This window comes from Montipora foliosa, chromosome 14 (assembly GCF_036669935.1).
Source record: "Montipora foliosa isolate CH-2021 chromosome 14, ASM3666993v2, whole genome shotgun sequence".
Taxonomy (NCBI): Eukaryota; Metazoa; Cnidaria; class Anthozoa; order Scleractinia; family Acroporidae; genus Montipora; species Montipora foliosa.
The window spans coordinates 10,344,978-10,363,316 of NC_090882.1; the positions used below are offsets into that span (position 1 = coordinate 10,344,978).

At 41.3% G+C, this 18,339-nt stretch overlaps 1 protein-coding gene and 1 pseudogene across 2 annotated transcripts in view; both read right to left on the bottom strand.

The window, feature by feature from the left end:
• Positions 1-17,525, bottom strand: part of LOC137985145 (beta-1,4-galactosyltransferase 1-like) — a 35,803-nt gene extending 18,278 nt beyond the window's left edge. The window contains exons 1-2 of one of the 2 annotated variants that reach the window (XM_068832643.1): positions 17,462-17,525; positions 828-1,309 (exon numbers count right to left, since the gene is read on the bottom strand). In XM_068832643.1, coding sequence (XP_068688744.1) covers positions 828-1,242 — 415 coding nt within the window. In that variant the 5' untranslated portion in view covers positions 1,243-1,309; positions 17,462-17,525. Of the gene's footprint in view, positions 1-827; positions 1,376-17,461 lie in introns of those variants that run through there. The other variant, XM_068832642.1, reaches the window with a different exon arrangement.
• On the bottom strand, positions 13,031-15,355 carry LOC137984420 (uncharacterized; annotated as a pseudogene).
• Positions 17,526-18,339: the final 814 nt, after the last annotated feature.

The following is an 18,339-nucleotide window of genomic DNA, read 5'->3' on the forward strand; positions in this document are numbered from 1 at the left end:
GTCTCAAAACAAGAACAAAATTGTCTTCAAGTCTCTTCAGTGTCACTCTCTTCCAGCTTGTTAATTGGTTGAGGAAATTGTTTTTGTCTGCGCTCACTGTCATGCTGCCTGAATATACGCATGCAGGCCAAGAACATACATACATCTTGAACATTCACTCCAAAAGGGCATTCATGATAGCCCTTGACTACACAGCGCACTGACAATTCAACTTCCTTCGCCATCTCTGGAACAAGCAAACTCCATAACAAGTGTGTTTCGGAATCCCGGTTGAAGTGCAACGATAAAAGTGCGCAATCGAATTACCCAATTACCCTGGACGTGTAAATATGCCCGGGACCAATGAAGCACGCCCACCCTAACACGTGCCAGAAAGTTGCATAATGAATTATTAATCAATGATTTTCTATAGAAATCAATGGTAATCAATAGCAATTAAGACTCCGAGTGTGAGTATCGATTTTTATCGATTGGTTGCACCAATCAATAACAATCAATGGATTGTTATTGATTATTATTGATTGTATTGATTGCAATCAATCGATCGGAAACCATTGATTGACAACGCCGGGAGTCGAACTTTCCGGTTTCAATTCATCTCTCCCGCCGGCTACTTCTAATATAAATTAAAAGAAGGCCAAAAACAGAACCAGGATCTCGAAGGTCGATAAATCCATAAAACAGAATTAGAGAATGCTACCGATTTATCGAACAGCTTTCTTATTTCCATTTTCATGGATTGTACTCAACCGGTTTAAAGCAATAAACATAATAAGCTTACAAAGAATTAAACACACGCTGGTCAGTACAATACACTAGTCGCTTACCTTGTTTGGAACCTCCAGGACACAAGCTTAACTTGCCGACGTTCGCTTTTTGCGAAGAAATACCGGTGGTAATTCCTTTTTTAGGCTTTTCCGTGTTCTCTGTCGCAGGCTTCTGAATTAATTTTTCCCTGCGGCTATCGTCGCTAACCTGTGACGTACTCATTTCTTCAAATTTAGTCGAAGGAACGTTCGTGGTGCTGGTAGAGTCGATACCTTGTGAAGTATTCAGCAGTGTCGGCTTTTCACCTCCAAAGTTCTCTAAATGAGCAAAGCTAGTCCACTCAACTGAAGTAAAGTAATTCACTCCTATTTTTGTATACTTTGATAATGTCACGGAGTAGTACATCATAACGACCAGTGAAACTATGGCCACGGAAAATGTACAGAAAAGGAATGCTTTCAACTTGCTATTCATCGCCAACAATTCCCTTCCCTTATTTGACTAATCCGTAAAGCGGTGGATGTCTGCGTGATAAAAATGCCTGCCAACAACATAAAAAATACGTTCAGGAAAAAATGACTTCGTTGTCACAAAGCATAGCACCAATAGGAGGTATAATCAATTTCCCGGTGGGTGAGGGTGGGTGGCGGGTGGGGGGTAGGGGGGGTGACTGTTGTAATACTTCATGAACGAAAACTTTTTAGTCAGTGAAAACAAGTGTTTTTTTTTTCACACGCCCCGTAGCAAGTTAGCCCCGTTAAAGTTCGCCCCACATAACTGAATTCGCCCCATAGTTAACTAAGTTCCATAGTGGATCAATTAACGTTTTAGTTTATAAAACGAGAGTTAATATCTAAGATCAGTGGCAGCCTTCAATGGGTCGAGTTTGGCCCACGATATATTAAAGTTTCTAAAAAGATTCTAGCGACCTAAGACAAACTTATTGCGCGCTCAACAAGTAAAAGCTCGTCCTCGTACTACGTCGTCATGTCTACTCACTTTATGAATTTTACTAAAATTTAGTCTCTTATCCCGAACGGAAAATTTCTAAGACTAGTCGCTAAGAGTTTGTCAACGGTAAGCTATGAAACATTTACGAACATTCGGCCATTTTCAATTACGTTAAGATTCTTCTATTTATGTGGGAGATCATAAGAATGACTCTAGAAGGGAAGGGAAGTAGTTTTATTAAAGGAGTCGAACTCGAATTCGAAATATGAAGGTGGCGAACTCGAAGAGTTAATACGGGGCTAACTCGAGGGGGCGAACTCGCAACGGAGCGAGAAGGCCAGACACAAAATACAGCTGTAAGGGAGATGCCATCTAAAACAAGGGAACAAAATAATAAATGCGAACACTAAGAGGGCTATTGTATGAATATCAAAATTAGATATGAAGTCTACACCATGCTCAATATACATTGTCAACAGACCGTGGCATTAAGACTCATTGAAGTGTCATGCAGGATTTAAAACAAAAAAATGGTCACATGAGGAATTATATTTTAAATATATATCCCTTCGCACTTTGACCATGTTGACTACATTCAGAGAGATAGCACCGTCGCCTACAGGGTTTTTAAGTACTTAAGACAAGAAGCCGCAATTGCTAGTAACGAGACAAAAGAACTTGTTATAAGCATTAGTGTTTTCAGATTGATGAGAATTATCTGATCTGACAACAAGCTGCGAGATAGTGAAAGGTGTTTTCATTTGGTGCATGAAAACACCATGAAAACACCAAACCCAACCCAGAAAGCGAAATGTCGTATTGCTGGAACTAGTAGCTCGCGGTTTTTGGCTGGAAGTGCTGAATTTGACCCTGCGTTTTAGTAAAACAAGTACAAATTTTGAAGAACACCAAAATAACAAGCTAAGACGAGGAAACAAGAGGCTGCAAGGGAGAAAAAATCCCTAAGCAGGCAACGAGTGAGCGATGCTCAACGTGAAAAAGAGCGACTGAGAGCACGAGAGGACCGGCGTAATATCAGTGACTACAAAAGAGAGAGAAAGAGAGCTACTGGCTGTAGCCTGATGCTCGTGTCACGGACTCTTCTCCCTTTTTGTGCGTGACATGAGCGACCTGGACCGTCAGGCCTGAGAATCAGGCTAAGAGAGAGCAAGAAGGAGCCCGAATAAAGAGACGAAGTTTATGGTGACGAGAAGCGGAAAAAAGAGTACGCACGATTACAAGAAAACAAGCTGAATAATGGAAACGAAAAACTGCGAAAAGAGCAAGAAGTCTGAGCACTAGAAATAGACTGATTTATAGCAATGAGCAAGCGGATTGGTCGTATGGTACGCAGACCAGTTGTAAAAATATCTGAAAACAACAACATAAGTAAATAATTATTGAGGAGCTCAGCTTTTAGAATGTATACTGTATACTATACGTATACTGAGTGTGCGAAGATATTTACGCAGACACAAGGAGAGGTGCTCAACCCTACGATCTCCAAGTGGGAGACCAGGTGCTCCTAAAGCAGAAAAAGTCGAACAAGCTGGCAAACGATTTCAGACTGAACCTTATTAAATCGTCGAGAAAAAGGGTAATAGTGTGGTGATTCATTCCACGAAAAGAAGCCAGAGAGCGCAATACCAGTAGGAACGTCACAGCAGTAAAAACAGTTTAACCCAAGTGAAGAGCAAACTGATGCAAGAAGCTAGTGACCACTAAGAAGAAACACTGGAGGATCATTGTCACGTGCACGGAAGACCACAACGAAACAAACTACGTCCGGTTAGCTGTGGTGAATGGGAGCAACGATGAACAGTGTAAAAGGTTGAACTGTCAAGTTATTTCAAAGCCTAAGTAGTATAATCTGAGAAATGTCTTAAGTTTTTGGCTAAGAAACTGACTTCGACGTACTGACTGATTCGAACTCGGCGTTTGTGTCGTGTTTGACTACTAAGAAATACGTTTTGCATTCTGTAAAGGATCGTGTCGGTCACGTGATCCACATTGAGGAGAACGGGAAAGGATCAGGGTTCGATTTGCATTAGAGTTTTTGTGTTTAGCTTAAATTCGGTTGTAATTGATTTACAAGCAGATATTAACAGCAACCATTTTCTAGCTTCACTCTTTCTTTGGCAGATTGCACGAATCGCAGCTCATCTTGTGACATCTCCGTCTTGACTCTGAATACTCACGATTGTGAAATTCTTCGACCATGTGGCGAATCTAATGCCAGCTCTAAGGAAGAAACATGAGGTACCGTATTTGATCGATTACGATGGCACCCAGGCCCAAGGGTCCATTGACAGCCCAACCAACGCGTGTTTTTGTGGCGTAGGGGCTACTATCTTGACCGTGCGCAATTTCAAGTGGATCGAGAGGTTCAGGTACATCAGTAGCAATGAGTATATAGACTCACTTCAGCGCAGTCATTGGGAATAAAAACGCCTTGAAGATAAGACCATTGGTCAATGTCTTGGGTAATGATGTCGTCGCTGCTGACAGGTATCTCGGGTCTGGTGTATAACGTTGGTATTAGCGGATGAACAGGTTTATTCTCCTCAAGGTCAGACACAAGGAGATCGCGAATGATGAGACTATCGACGTCCATGCTATCTTTTCTGGTGTTCTAGAGTTGACAAACTGAGATATCGTGGTTCTCTGGCCTTTCAGTCCAAGTTGCAACGCCAATGACTGTGAATGACTCTGTGAAAAAACAGCATTGCTGCTATTGTCAAGAAAGGCATATTTGATAATGGATTTACTTCGCCCCCTAACGGTCATGCTTTTACAGCTATCATCGCCATACCTGTTCTATGGCGTGAACTGGGTGGGTTCTCTTCGTTTTCGGCTGTTCTCGCCATGTTACAACGCCGGAACCGAGGACCAGTTTTGTCATCTGTACTAGTGCCAATGCCGGATGTGGAGAAAACTCGAAGGCGGGCATACACCATGGATATATGCATGCTTCTCTGGTGCAATTGGTGACCTTACAAATTTTCCTTTGGAGGCAATTACGTGTGCAAATGTGCTAACTTGATAAGTAGCAGGCGAAGCTTATTTGATGTTAAAAACTGTATGTGGTTAGAGTATGGCTTCCATCGTAGCGTGGGGAAATCAGCAATCAGCAATCAGCAAGGGGGTGACTCTCTCGCAGGACCGGCACTGGACTACTACGACGATGAGTGCGACGAGAACGTCATCTAAAAATATTATTCCCGCTATTGTAATAATTTCGCGATTATTGCAAGTCGCTCGCCATAGAAAGTGTGTATCAACATTCCAAAAACAAAATTGGTATATGAACGGTGTGGATGTTTAGGGAAAAAATTGAAAAATTATCGTCAGATGCTTGCGTCCTCCACATTACCGGCTCAACTTTGATCATTTCACGACGTTGTTAGGACGACAACGGCAAGAAAATTTATCAAAATGTAAAGGCACGTGCGGGGCGTGCAGAGCTATTGTTTTTGTATTTGTTATTGTTTTTTGCAAAATAATTAGGATAGTACGCGCACTCTCATTGGTCAATAGCTCTGTTTAGATGAGAGTATGGAAACACGGCTGTGACATCACACGAATTTTGATTGGTTATGTGTTGTCAGACGCACGTTTTGATTGGCTGGTAGCATATATGAGCGTGTATCAAGAAAATCTGTTTCAATATATACAGAAGTAAAAAACCAGCATTTTCCTTCATTTGTCGAATTATGCCCTCGACTGCGTCTTGGGTTTCCATAACTGTCGAGAATTCTCCCAACTCCCTCGAGTGTTTCGATGAGGCTATGGAACTGAACACGGAAAACGTCCTCTATTGCTTAAGGGTGCGTTCGGTTGACCGTATTCCGGAATAGGAATACATAGAATATAAGTTAGAAATCCTTCGTTCTTAAAGAGATTCACATTATAATTGTCAAATATCTGCTAAAATGCTATTTTAAACATATTTTTATTATCCTTGCTGCTTCAAAACGCCCCAAACATGTCGTTTTAATCATCTCTTTACGTATTCTTATTCCGGAATAGGGTCAAGCCAACGCGCCTTGAGTGATTTTCTCATGGCCGTCGCCGTCGTCCTTGCTTAAGAACCTTTTGCAACGAAGACGGCAACGGCAACGAGAACGACGTCGTTAAATGAGTTCTTCGCGACGATTCCAAGCATATTAACGTGACAAAGGTGTGGCAAACCCTCAAGAACGAAACCAGAATGAACGACGCTTAATTTAGGAAAGAAAATGAAAATTTATCCTCAAGCGCTCACGTTCGCCCTAAAACCTCAAATTTGGTCATTTCACGTTGTTGATATCCAATCAATGATTCTATGGCGAAGGACTCGTAATTTCGTCACCTCAGTGTCCAAGTAAAGCTTATACATTGCGTAATTCAATCTGCATCGCTGCGAACCTCGCTGGCATAATCTCTTCGGGTTTCTACCAGTTTCAAGGGAGGGGAGCTTCTCCCAAGTTACTTCTTGCTGATTTCGTTCGCTTCGTAACCAGCCGATTACGTCATTTGACTTCCCAGAAACTAAAGAAGGGTGGCCTGGCCTTGACTTCTTTTTCGAGCGAAGTCGCTCGTGAGCAACCCTCTCTTGGTCCAACGTGATCATTAATTGCCCGTCTGAAACGTACTCCAGGTCGACGAGTAATGGGCTCGGCGAACTGCCTTGCTGGAACGTTCATGGTGTCTGAACGAAATATCTCGGGTACCAATTTTCAACGGCTTAACTACAGAAGGTGTGAGTTTTGTTTTTCTGTCGAGGACGGGACTAATAGGACTCCGAAAATTTACGGCAACACGTAGACACACACCAATTTAATGAAGATTACGAACAACAAATGGACGATAGATGTGGATTGAGACTATAACTGAACGAACCAAACAAAATCATGATGGGGTTGGATCCAGAATAGTTCCAGACTTCCAGAAATCACTCAAATGTTTTCTGGTTCCTTATTTTAGTTCAAGGAATCAATTATCATTCTTGTATTACTTTTTTTTTTAATGAAACAAAGAAACAAAGAGTAGTATTTTTTCGACTACACAGGACACCCCCCAGAAGCGTTGAGTCTCCGGCCGCTCGTTCTCGTCCTTTGTCGATGCATTTCGGAAAACATCGGGAAAAAATTTGTACACACTACCATGCCCAGAGCAAATGCAGCGGCTTGGGACTGGCCGGTATATGAATCTTTTCACAAATCATTCAAAACCCGCTTCGATTAGCTAGAAATACTTGCATTGTCTTGCAAACTACTTAAACACGGTTCTGATTTGGCTATCCAGGCCGCAAACTATCGTGCAAACTACTGACAATCGTTTATAGAGGGAGGCCTTCCCCCTAGAAAGTCCCTGCTTTGCTCTAGTGTTTTTGTTCATGTCGAGGACTAGCTACGGAGATAAAGGAGGACTTTTAAACTATATGATTCGAGGCGATCCAGTTTGTCGGAAGGACTGTTCTCAGTACGATATTGACTTGGTTTTCAAGGAAACCAGCTCATATTCGGACTAGAACAATCTCAAGTTACTTCATAGAGAACGTGTGGAAACCAAGGTGGAAACCAGGTGAGCTATTTGAATTCCCAGCGTTGGTGGAATATACGAACTGTACCCGTCATTTTGTGTATAACTGAGTAAAAAGATTTCCCTGACTAGTATACTCAAAATATCTCGATGGTGCATTTTGTTTACCATTTGTTTGTTTTGGAGTCCAGTGCGGGCGAAATGTGGAAAATGTTCGCCCCCTTATGAAATGAGTCTTCCACAAGTCACATGCAAAGAAATAATTTATTCAAAAAACTTATTCACTCGCCGCTCACTTTCTTGATTACAACTGAACAAAAAACCTGAACTGTTTCGCTTCTTATCGAAGACGTGTGAATAAGAATTTCCGGCATCTCAGCAGCTAAATTAATGAAATAATTGATTTTGACAACCGCAAAAACCGTGAACTTGACGTTTTCCTTGCATGTCGAGACTTCCATCAGCTTTCAGAATGCAGACTTTCCTGACGCGTCCATCTTCACTTGGATAAGCTTTAATCACTTTGACAAGTGGCCATTGATTGCGCGGTCTGTCATCCTCCTTGGATAATACCACGTGTCAAACTGTTAGGTTTCTCTTTGAACGAATCCACTTGTCCCGATTCTGCAGACTTTGAAGATACTCTCGACGCCATCCTTGCCAAACTTGATCGGACAAATACTGCACGCGGGGCCACCACTTGCCGGAATAGATATCTTCTCTCTGAAACCTTCCAGGCGGGGGAAGTACAACTCTTGATTTTAGGGTGAGCAGATGTTTGGGAGATAGCGGTTCTGGGGCCCGTTTCTCGAAAGTCCCGAAAACTTTTTGGGCCCGAATAGCCATTTGTGAAACTGCCAACCTCTTGTTCTGGAAAATGCGGTCTTTTAACATGTTTTCAAGTTAACTAAAAGAAACATGTCTGTGAAGTTTGATGACTTAAATCCTCTCCGTTCTTGAGCTACAACGGGAATTGTGACACCCGAAAATGGCCCGTAAAGTTTCGGGACTTTCGAGAAACGGGCCCCTGGTCCCCCTGAGTCATTTAGGTCTCTCGTAGACAGGGGTCTAGAGTTGACAATGCACTCTGATTCACTCATGAAGGTATTAAACGCTTCGTTATCCAACTGGGTACCAACACTCTGGAGCAGCGTCTCCAGCACATTACGGACAGTCCTAATTAACCTCTCCCACGACCCACTTTTATGACTTGCATGGGGAACATTCCTTTGAAAAGGTATCCACTCACAGCCATTCTCTGACAAATAATCTCGCAAACAGTCTTGATCTAACTCGTTCAACGCAACTTTAAGCTCGTTACGCGCTCCAACAAAGCTCGTTCCTTGGCCACAGCGAAGCTGCCTGATTGCGCCACGGCGGGTCAGAAAACGCCTTAGAGCGTTGATAAAGGAACTGGTGTCCAATGAGTTAGTTGTCTCCAAATGTACACCTCTGCACGCCATACAAACAAAAATGACCCAATAACGTTTAACCTCACGTCTCCTCTCTTTAATCAGGAATAGTCCAAAGAAATCTACGACACAATATGAAAACGGTGGGGAGGGTTCAATTCGATCGGAAGGTAAATCTGCCATCTTCTCGGTTTGCAGAAGTCCACGTAATTTCGTGCAGGTAACACACCTGGAAATACAATTTGAAACAGCTGACGATCCACCCAGGATCCTAGTAACCTCTTTGACGTAACTCATTCTGCGTAATTCCTCGTCCCATGTGGTTCACTTTAACATGACCAAACCGGATCAACAAATCAGTAACACAACAGGATGCCTTGCTCCGTATCGAAGAGTAGCCCGTTTGATTCGTCCACCTACCCGAATAAGACCATTTTCATCAAGGAATGGATCTAAACGATGGAGGCAACTGGACCTTTTAATGGCTACATTCCTTTCCCTTGTCAGGTTTCTCGCTATGAATTCTCCTGAAACTCTAAGTTCCCTTAGAACCTCAACTTCCTTATGGAGTTGTTCACGTTGCACAATCTTGAAAACTTCTATCTAAGCAGCCTGTAGCTCTTCTAGTGTGATTGAGATTCACGTTAATGGTTTAGCTCTTTGACCACTCACCTTTCCTTTCAGTGCTACTTCTTTGTTTACCAGTATACTGTTGAATCGTAGACACAGCACTACATCTCTTAACATAGACTGGAAATTACATATGCGGCACAAGCGGTTCGACTCAAGTGGTGCAGATGGCTGGGTAGCTGTTTGACCTTCAAGGGACTTGAAAGCAATTCACTTCCGGGTCACCTGGATCTAGTTCAATTTCTTCCGTTCTCTCTGGCTGAAATGCTCCATTTGTCCAAAGGAAATCGGGTCCAAGTAGCCACGTACTTCCTTGCAAAAGCTGTGCTGCTGTAAGACCACGTGAAGAATGATCTCCCTGGTTGACTTCTGTGTTTACGTAGAACCAGAACAGAACCCGGGTCGGTGAGAACTCGGATCTGCTGAACACGATTTGCCACAAACACCTGAAACTTTTTGGCTTCGTTGCTAACGTTGCCAAGCACAATTTTACTGTCTGTATAATAAACACTCTTTGATGCTTACGTAGGATAACTCTTGACGAAGGAAGGCACTCGTCCTTGCTGAAATAACGGCTGTAGCTAGCTCAAGTCTGGGCACGGTGATTTGCTTTAACGGGGCCACTCGGAATTTGCCAATAACCAATGAACAACGCACATGACCTTCGACATCGACAAGACGCACGTACGAACACTCCCAGTAGGCCTCAACACTTGCATCAGAAAAGTGATGCAGTTCAGCTTCCATGACTTGACCAAAGTTCTCCGGTTTGAAACAGCGCTTAATTAGCAGCTTATCCAGATTGAAAACATCATGACGCCATTTCTCCCACTGACTAAGCAGACCCTCTGGAATTGGGCTATCCCAGTCAAGCTTCTCCCGACACATTTGCTGGAGGATTTGTTTAGCCTTCAAAGTTACTGGTGAGACAGATCCACTGGGATCATAAATTGAAGACACTGTCGATAAGACACCACGTCGTGTGAAGTGATGATCGCGCAATTCAATGCGAAAGTGAAAGCTGTCATTCTCTATACACCATATACCACTCCTAATGCGGTCTCCAGAGGCCGGGGTCAACTTTCAGATTTAACTCTTTCAATCCCTTGGCACGGTCTTCAGCTGGGATCATCTCTAGAACTTCCCTCTTGTTTGATGATATCTTGTGCAATCTCAGTCCAGCCTTAGCACAAATACCCTGACTCGCCTTAATCAAAGCAACGGCCTGCTGTACACTATGGACGGATTTGAGTCCATCATCAACATAAAGGTCTCTTCGTATGAACTCAGCTGCTTCTTCACCAAATTCTTCCTTTCCATCGTCGGCTGCTCTCTTGAGTCCGAAATTTGTGCAGCCTGGAGAGCTCTCTGCCGCAAAAAGATGCGCCTTCATTCTGTACTCTCACTTCGTTAGTGGGATCTCCATCCCTCCACCAAAGAAAACGTACGAGATCTCGGTGCTTCTCTGATACCATGAATTGGTGGAACATACTCTTGATGTCTGTAATAAAGGCTACTTCTTCTTGTCTGAATCTGCACAGGATTCCCAGAAGACCATTGGTTAAGTCCGGGCCTTGCAACGGATAGTCATTTAGGGACACTCCCTCGAACTGAGCGGAACAATCAAAAACTACCTTTATTTGATTAGGTTTTCGAGGATGGTAAACACCGGTGTGTGGCACATAGTTAATCATTCCATCCTAAACTTCAAGTCGATCCTCAGGCACTCTCTCAGCACAAGAAGCGATCATGTCCTCCATGAATGACCGATAATCTTCAAAGAACTTGATTTTTTTTTTAAACCTTGCTAGAAGCTGGTACCATCTATTGATAGCTAAGTCACGATTGAAAGGCAGAGACAGTCGTTCAGACTTACGAGGAAGAGGCATTTCATAATGACCATTTGTTCTCTTCAGGATGCCATTCAGACTCAATAATCTTCAGAATCGTCTAAGGGTTGATAATTTCTTTCACCTTTGTTGTGAAAGCAAAATGTTCATGAGCGTTGTTCACTACCACTTTGTTACATAATCCTCCCTTGTCTTCATTCTCACTTACAGACGTGCACACCTTGCCAATTATGCCCCATCCTATTAATGATTTTTGACCATAGGGGTCGTCTTCCCCTCCAATCAGAATTTCTCTTGGCCTGACAATCGTGGGACAATTATTTCCAATCAACAAAGAGATCTCCACACTGGGGTTGTACGGCATAATCTCGTCAGCAATAGCAGAAAGATTTTTCCATTTCTGTGCTACACTTGCCTTTGGAATCTGCGAACGTTTTGAAGGGATGACATTTCTTTGGAACAGCATGGCATGTTCTCGCTTGAAATCCAAGATTCCAAGTCCACAAATACTTGCTTGTCACATGAACATTTCTCTCCTGAACTGTTGTCAACAGCAAGTCAGTTGGGGGGCCACTCAAGGCTAGTTCTTCACAGAGACGTTGCGATACAAAGCTTACATTGGACTGATCGTCCAATACTGCATATTGTAAAACTTCTTTACAAGGTTGGTCAATATGTCTGACCCATTCTGGCACAATCAGAGCATGGTCTGAGCCACCTTCCTGCTCAGGGCTCGAACAAATGTTTACACAGTTAGTAACACTTTCTGCAGCTTTCGGAAGATGAAGACATGTGGGATGATTGCCAGAGCATGTGCGGAACTTGAGTCTGTTCTTACAGGCAGCTACGTGATGTTGATTACTGGAGGCACATCCAAGACAAAGGAGTTTCTTAAAGAAGAAGTCCTTTTTTTCCTTGTCATAATAATAATAACGATAATAATAATAATAATAATAATAATAATAATAATAATAATAATAATTTATATAGCGCTCATACTATATAATATTAAAAAAACGCCAAAAAATAACATTTATATATACAATTAATAGAAAATATATATGTGTGAATATAAAATACTATATAGAGGATCTGAGATCCTTTAAATGGAGTGAACTAAAAGTGAAAATAAAAAGAAATAAATTTAAAATTATGAACAATTATAAGCTAGACTAAAAAAAGAGTTTTCGGACTTTTCGTGAATTGTTCGAGTTTTTCACAGTTCTTAATGTCCTCTGGTAAGGTGTTCCAGACCTTAGGGGCGGCTGCTGAGAAGGCACGATCTCCAAAGGTCTTACATTTGGTGGATAAGGGCTTGAGTAATAGCTGGCTGTTTCTTCTGAGTGAATAGTGACTCTTAGTCTGTACAACAAGTAAGTCTGATAAGTAAGATGGAGCCATCCCTTTCAAAACCTTATCGGTGAGTAGAGCGATTTTATACAAGATGCGGTATTTGATAGGTAGCCAGTGGAGACGGAACAAAGCAGTAGACACATGAGAAAAACGAGGTAGACGGCAAGTGACGCGAGCAGCAGCTTTGAGTACTCTTTGAAGACGATTCATCTGGTACTGAGGTATTCCATACAGTAAGGAGTTGCAGTAATATAAGTGAGATGAGACAAAGGCGTGGATGAGAGTTTTTGTTGTTTCCTGGGTAGGAAATTTTTGGATCTCATTTATCGTGTAAAGGGCTCCAAAAGCTTTACTACAAACTTTGATGACGTGGGGCCTTTCTGCAAATGTCTTACGTTCGTTCATCTAGATAGTGCTGCCCTCTGCAAAACAGACATATGTTAGTCTTTCCTCCCTGCTTGCTCTCTGAGAACTTGTGCTGGAACCTTTACGACAAACTTTGATAACGTGGGGCCTTTCTGTAAACGTCTTACGTTCGTTCATCTAGATAGTGCTGCCCTCTGCAAAACAGACACATGTTAGGTCTTTCCTCCCTGCTTGCTCTCTGAGAACATATGCAGCAAACTCTGAAAATGTGGGATAAGCCTCTTTTCCGTTAGTCACTCTACACTGCTGTACAATCCCTCTCTACTTATTTTGAATTTGAAATGGTAGCTTGCTCAGGATCTTGACATTCTCTTTAGCAAAGTCCAAGATACCAAAAGAAGTAGGGAAAGTAGTTTCCCTAGCAGCATTGATCTTTTGCAGGAAATCAGGCAGATCTCTTAGGGGCTCAGCATCTCTATCACCAATTTGCGGCCAGTTTTCAAGCTTGTGTATGAAAGCTGATCCGACAACATTGCAGTTGCCATATCGTTCTTACAACATTGACTTTGCAGACTGATAGGCTTCTTCAGTACCAATTAACATATACTGATCGATAACTTGCTTAGGTTTTCCTGCAATGTACTGATTAAGGAAGTTTAATTTCGTCTGTGCATCCATAGGCTTGGAATCAATGAGGGCACTGAAAGAACTGTTCCAGGTGGGATACTCCAGTGGGTCTCTAGTGAAAACAGGATTGAAATCTTAGGTAATTGACCTAAAATCGCTAGTTGTCTGTTAACTAGACTTTGCTCAATAGTAGCTGTTACCAGCTTGTTACTTGTTTCTACCAATTTGTCCATACATTTTTCCAAAATTACTGAATGTGGGAAGAAAGGTGTGGCATGTGGGCTATGTGAATGATGAACTACTTGGTCAACAGGAGGCAGACTATATGCAGGTTGGGCCCCATTCAGTTGGGTTGAAGAGTATATAGGACCTTGCTGACTCGGAGAAATATCACCACTACATGTTACAGGGGAAGAGCTAAGGAACTTCTCCATGTCTTTACCCTTGTCAGGTGGAGGAACCAAGTCTAGATCCTGATCATATTCTAACATTTCTTCCTTTTCTGCTGTCATACAAACACTCACTTTTGCCTGATTTTGTGCAAGTTCACTCTTAATCCTTAGCTCCTCTTATTTTCGTTCCTGCCCAAACTTGAGCAACTCAGTCTTTGTTTGCTCTAATCTAAGCCTCCCTTCTTCGGCAAAGGCCTGTTTAGCCTTTAAGGTAGCTTCTTCCTTTTGTAGATGTAACTTGTCTTCTTTAACAACAATAATCGCGGTCAATTTTGAATTAACACCTTAATTTCCTGGAAACACGACTTGACCTCTTACATGATTCAGAGCACGAGTCACTCACATTTTGGTCGAGAAATTCCAATTACTTAATTTCTGCTCTAATGTCCACTATGAAACTCGACCATTCTCTCTCAACTTGCTCGACTGTCCGTTCGATACCCCGTAGGTCATCACCACTCTTCATAAACAACTTAATATCATAGACTATGTCTTGAAATTCGGAATGGATAACGTGAGTCTTACTAAGGTCTTACTTAAACTCTACTAAATTAGTGGACTGACCTCGCCTTAGGATTTCGTATTCGCTTAACCAGTTCACATTTCTTCGCTGTCAGACTGCTTTTGGATTCGCTCTGACGAAGGGCTAACGCTCGAAACGTCAGCTTTTAGAATCTCTGTACGGTGGTCAATTTACATTATCAACTCCGTTGATAAACCAAATTTTTGTATACTACTTCCCCACCGACGCAGCACCACAGTTTCTTTAGAAACTACCCCTTCATGCTTTTCTTCTGGTCTAGCTGGTACAAGTATCCCTTTTCTCTCAAAAATCGTTTCCATCCAACATCAGTTTCGAGAACGTTCTCTTCCACGTGTTTCGATGCCACATCGGCTTCCGAACCTTCGGAACTTGCTTCTTTCTTCGAAAAGGACATTGCAACCAAGGATGATCAAACGCAAACGATTGTGATAGACGACTTTACGCTCTTGAGTGCATCATGGGTAATCAGGGAAAGATGGAGAGAAATTCAAAGGTTTGTAAGGAAGTTCAAAACGATGAAAAGTATTCATGACATGCAATTTTGGGTTTTTCATTTTCCAAAACAGAAGATATGCGCTCAAAGGTGCGGCAGAATAAATTTGGAGAGAATGACTATTGTAAAAATTAATTTATTAAAAAGAGTTTTTGCCATACATCTCGTGTAATTCCAAAGGCACAAATGTACTGTATGAGAAGGCAACGCTATTGGGCGTTTCGGCGTTTCAGAGGCTCAAATCTTGAGGTTTCACATCGATTTAATATCAAAACACGCACTACTCACTGTACATACAACAACTCGAACAAGAACGAACTACGCCGGAACTCACCTGATTCGCAAGACGTGTTGCTCACGTGACCCGATGTCACGGGTAACACCATACTGTCCGTAACAATTACAGACAACGTATTGTGACAAAAAAAAGCAATATTTAGGAATTCCAAAGAACGGATACCAAGTCTAGTTCATCTCAGTTGTGAACATGAACTTATTTGTTTGGTTTATGAAGGCGAACGTCTATAAAAGTAGAGTCACGTACAGTATATTTTGCTTAGAATTTCCATACAAACTTTTAATTTCCCGCCATGTTGCCCTGATTACCCATGATGCAATCAAGAGCGTGAACTCGTCTATTGTGACTGGCCTTACGCACATTATGTAAGGAGTTGCATCTAAACGTTGTTTATTCACAGACAGGTTCTGGCATACAAATCCCAGTTGTACGCGCTAAACGCCTTTGGTCTGAACTCCTTGTTCTTAGAGACGTGTTTTTGAGCTCCTTGTTCTAAGTCTGAGATAACAATCTTGTGACAAAACATACATGAACTAAATACGCGTAGTGTGAAAACTGTGACCAACGAGTTTATCCATAAAAGGTTTACAAAATGTTCCTGCAATATTGCTTACCGTTTTGGCGGCACAATAACCCACGGTTTACATCCAAAAACCAGATTTCTTCATGACGAAGCTCAAACACACGGGGGACTTTCTTTCATGATGGAAATAGACTACCAAAATGGCGGGAAGCTACAATACGAAGGCGCGGCTACCCATACAGTTTTCCGCTGACAGCACACGCTGCAGTCGCAGGCTCCTTATCAACTATTGCTCTTTTAGTATTTTCAACTAACTTTGACTTGATAATGACGTTTAGCTAACGTCGAAACGTTGTCGTTTTTTAACAAAGTTTTCAACCAAATTTTTAGTATTGTAAAGAATGTTTAGATATGTTCTATCGCAGTTTTTATAGTTAAATGTTGACCAAGAATTCCAGTTTAAAATTAGAATCAAGAAAGTTCAGTTTTGGTGGAGCAAACGAAACAAAATTTCGTGTTTCTTAGTATTTTTAAGAATATCTAGATATGTTTTATCGCCGCTAAATGTTCTTTGAATTTTTGGTGGAATGAAAATCGCCCCCTTTGGGCTGGTAATCATACCTGTAAGACTGAATTACGAAAGAAGGTTGAACTCGTACGGCATGACTTTTCTGGTAGTCCTTTTGCGGGACTAAAATAAGGCAGTCGTGTCTTTTCAAGTTCTCCTGGGAAACCAGATCATTCCTGAACCATTTCAGGAATCTAAATCGAAAAACTTTTACAGTTTTAAATATCTCATTACATGGACTTTTTCTACTAAAATTACCGACGAAAGTATGAAAAATTAAAAAAAGCTGGCGAACGTTTCCTGATTTTGGTAGATCCCTCAAAATTGCGTCTAGACCAAAGTAAACTTTCGAAGACTCAATATTGAAGAAGCGCACAATTAGATCTATGGACTGAATAAATCATCAGTTTCACGGAAACACTAAAATACTGAAACGACGAGTTAAATTATCACACAATACCAATAACATTTTTACAATCAATACCGCTACAGAGCGAAAGGTGATGTTTTACAGTGGCCTTGTTAACTTCTTCCCCGTTTTTTTCTATAATGAACTTGAAATGAGCGTTACTGATTTCGTGACCTCAAAAAATAGTTTATTCAGGCCAAATTGTCAAAGAAAAGATGACAGTGATCCCTATAGTATAATCTACGCTCCAAGCAATTGATTTATTCAAGGGATTATTTATTCCTGGAGTTTTGCATTGAGAAGTAACAATTTCAGAAATGAGGACATGGACTCAGATTATTGTCTTATTGTCTGTGTCCTCTTTCCTTAGTTTTATAGATCAATATGTCGAAGCGTGCTCAAGAAAAGTGCAAATTTAATATCGCTTCAAACGCTTTATTTTCCATTGGTAGACGTCTTTGAAGTATGTGCTGGTTTCCCTTTTGAAATAACTAAGAACCTTTGATTTCTAACTATATCTTGTATCGGTTAATCTAATATTCGTAACAACGAGCAATGATATCACCATCAAATTCTAATTAAAAATCGAATCTTTTCTTACCTAACTGGTCAAAGCGACAATTTCATGGCCCTGAACTTACCTAGGATTCCTCTGGAAAAAGATTTTTTATAATAATAATAATGAAAAACTTACCAATACCTTCGACTGCTGAAAACCGTGACAACACATTGAAGGCCAGCCAATCTGACACGTTTATTTAACATTATAATATTTTTTACTGCCACTGAATGAATGAACTGTTGCTAAGTGCTATGCTAGTACTTCTCTGATAGATGTCTCATATTACTTAAGTAAAATGCAAGCGAAAGAGATAAAATAGAAATATGATATCACCAGGACCTAGGAACTTTACGATTAAGCCTAAAGTAAATCAGCAATATCCGCGAAAGCGTCAGCTAGTTTTGCTTTAAGTAAGTGAGTTGATCCATTCAGATGTTTGAATCATGCCAATCAAACAAGAAACACTTCCGCACAGGTCTCTAATTAATTATGCATACACTACTTTGTTAAATATAATATTTAAACAACGAGCAGCGGCGCCGGTAGCCGAGTGTTTTTAGATACGATAAAACACGTGCTGTGAGTTTTCGAAACGGCTTCAAAACCATTCCACAAATTGGAAAAGCGTGTCCTTCGGGAGTCCGAATAAAGGTTCAAAATGTGAGAGGAAAATATTAGCAATGAAAAAACCACAGGATTTCGTCCACAAGTAATTTAGAGTGAGAAATCAACTCCCCAAAACTCAGTCTAGGAGTAACGTCGCGCAGAATGGTGCGACACAACCGGAACCTCATTTACGCTCGAAGCGCTAAATTTGAAATCTCACCCCCAGCTAAAAGCCTCCAAATACAAAGAAAATTCTTTATTCTTTATTCTTTTAAAGTTTAGAAATACAAAAGACTACAAGTCTAGGTTCCAGACCCCTAATGTTTACGATATATATATAGTTTTCAAAAATTGTAACGGTCACTTTTGAAAATGTGTGTTGACTAGCATACGAAACGTCACGT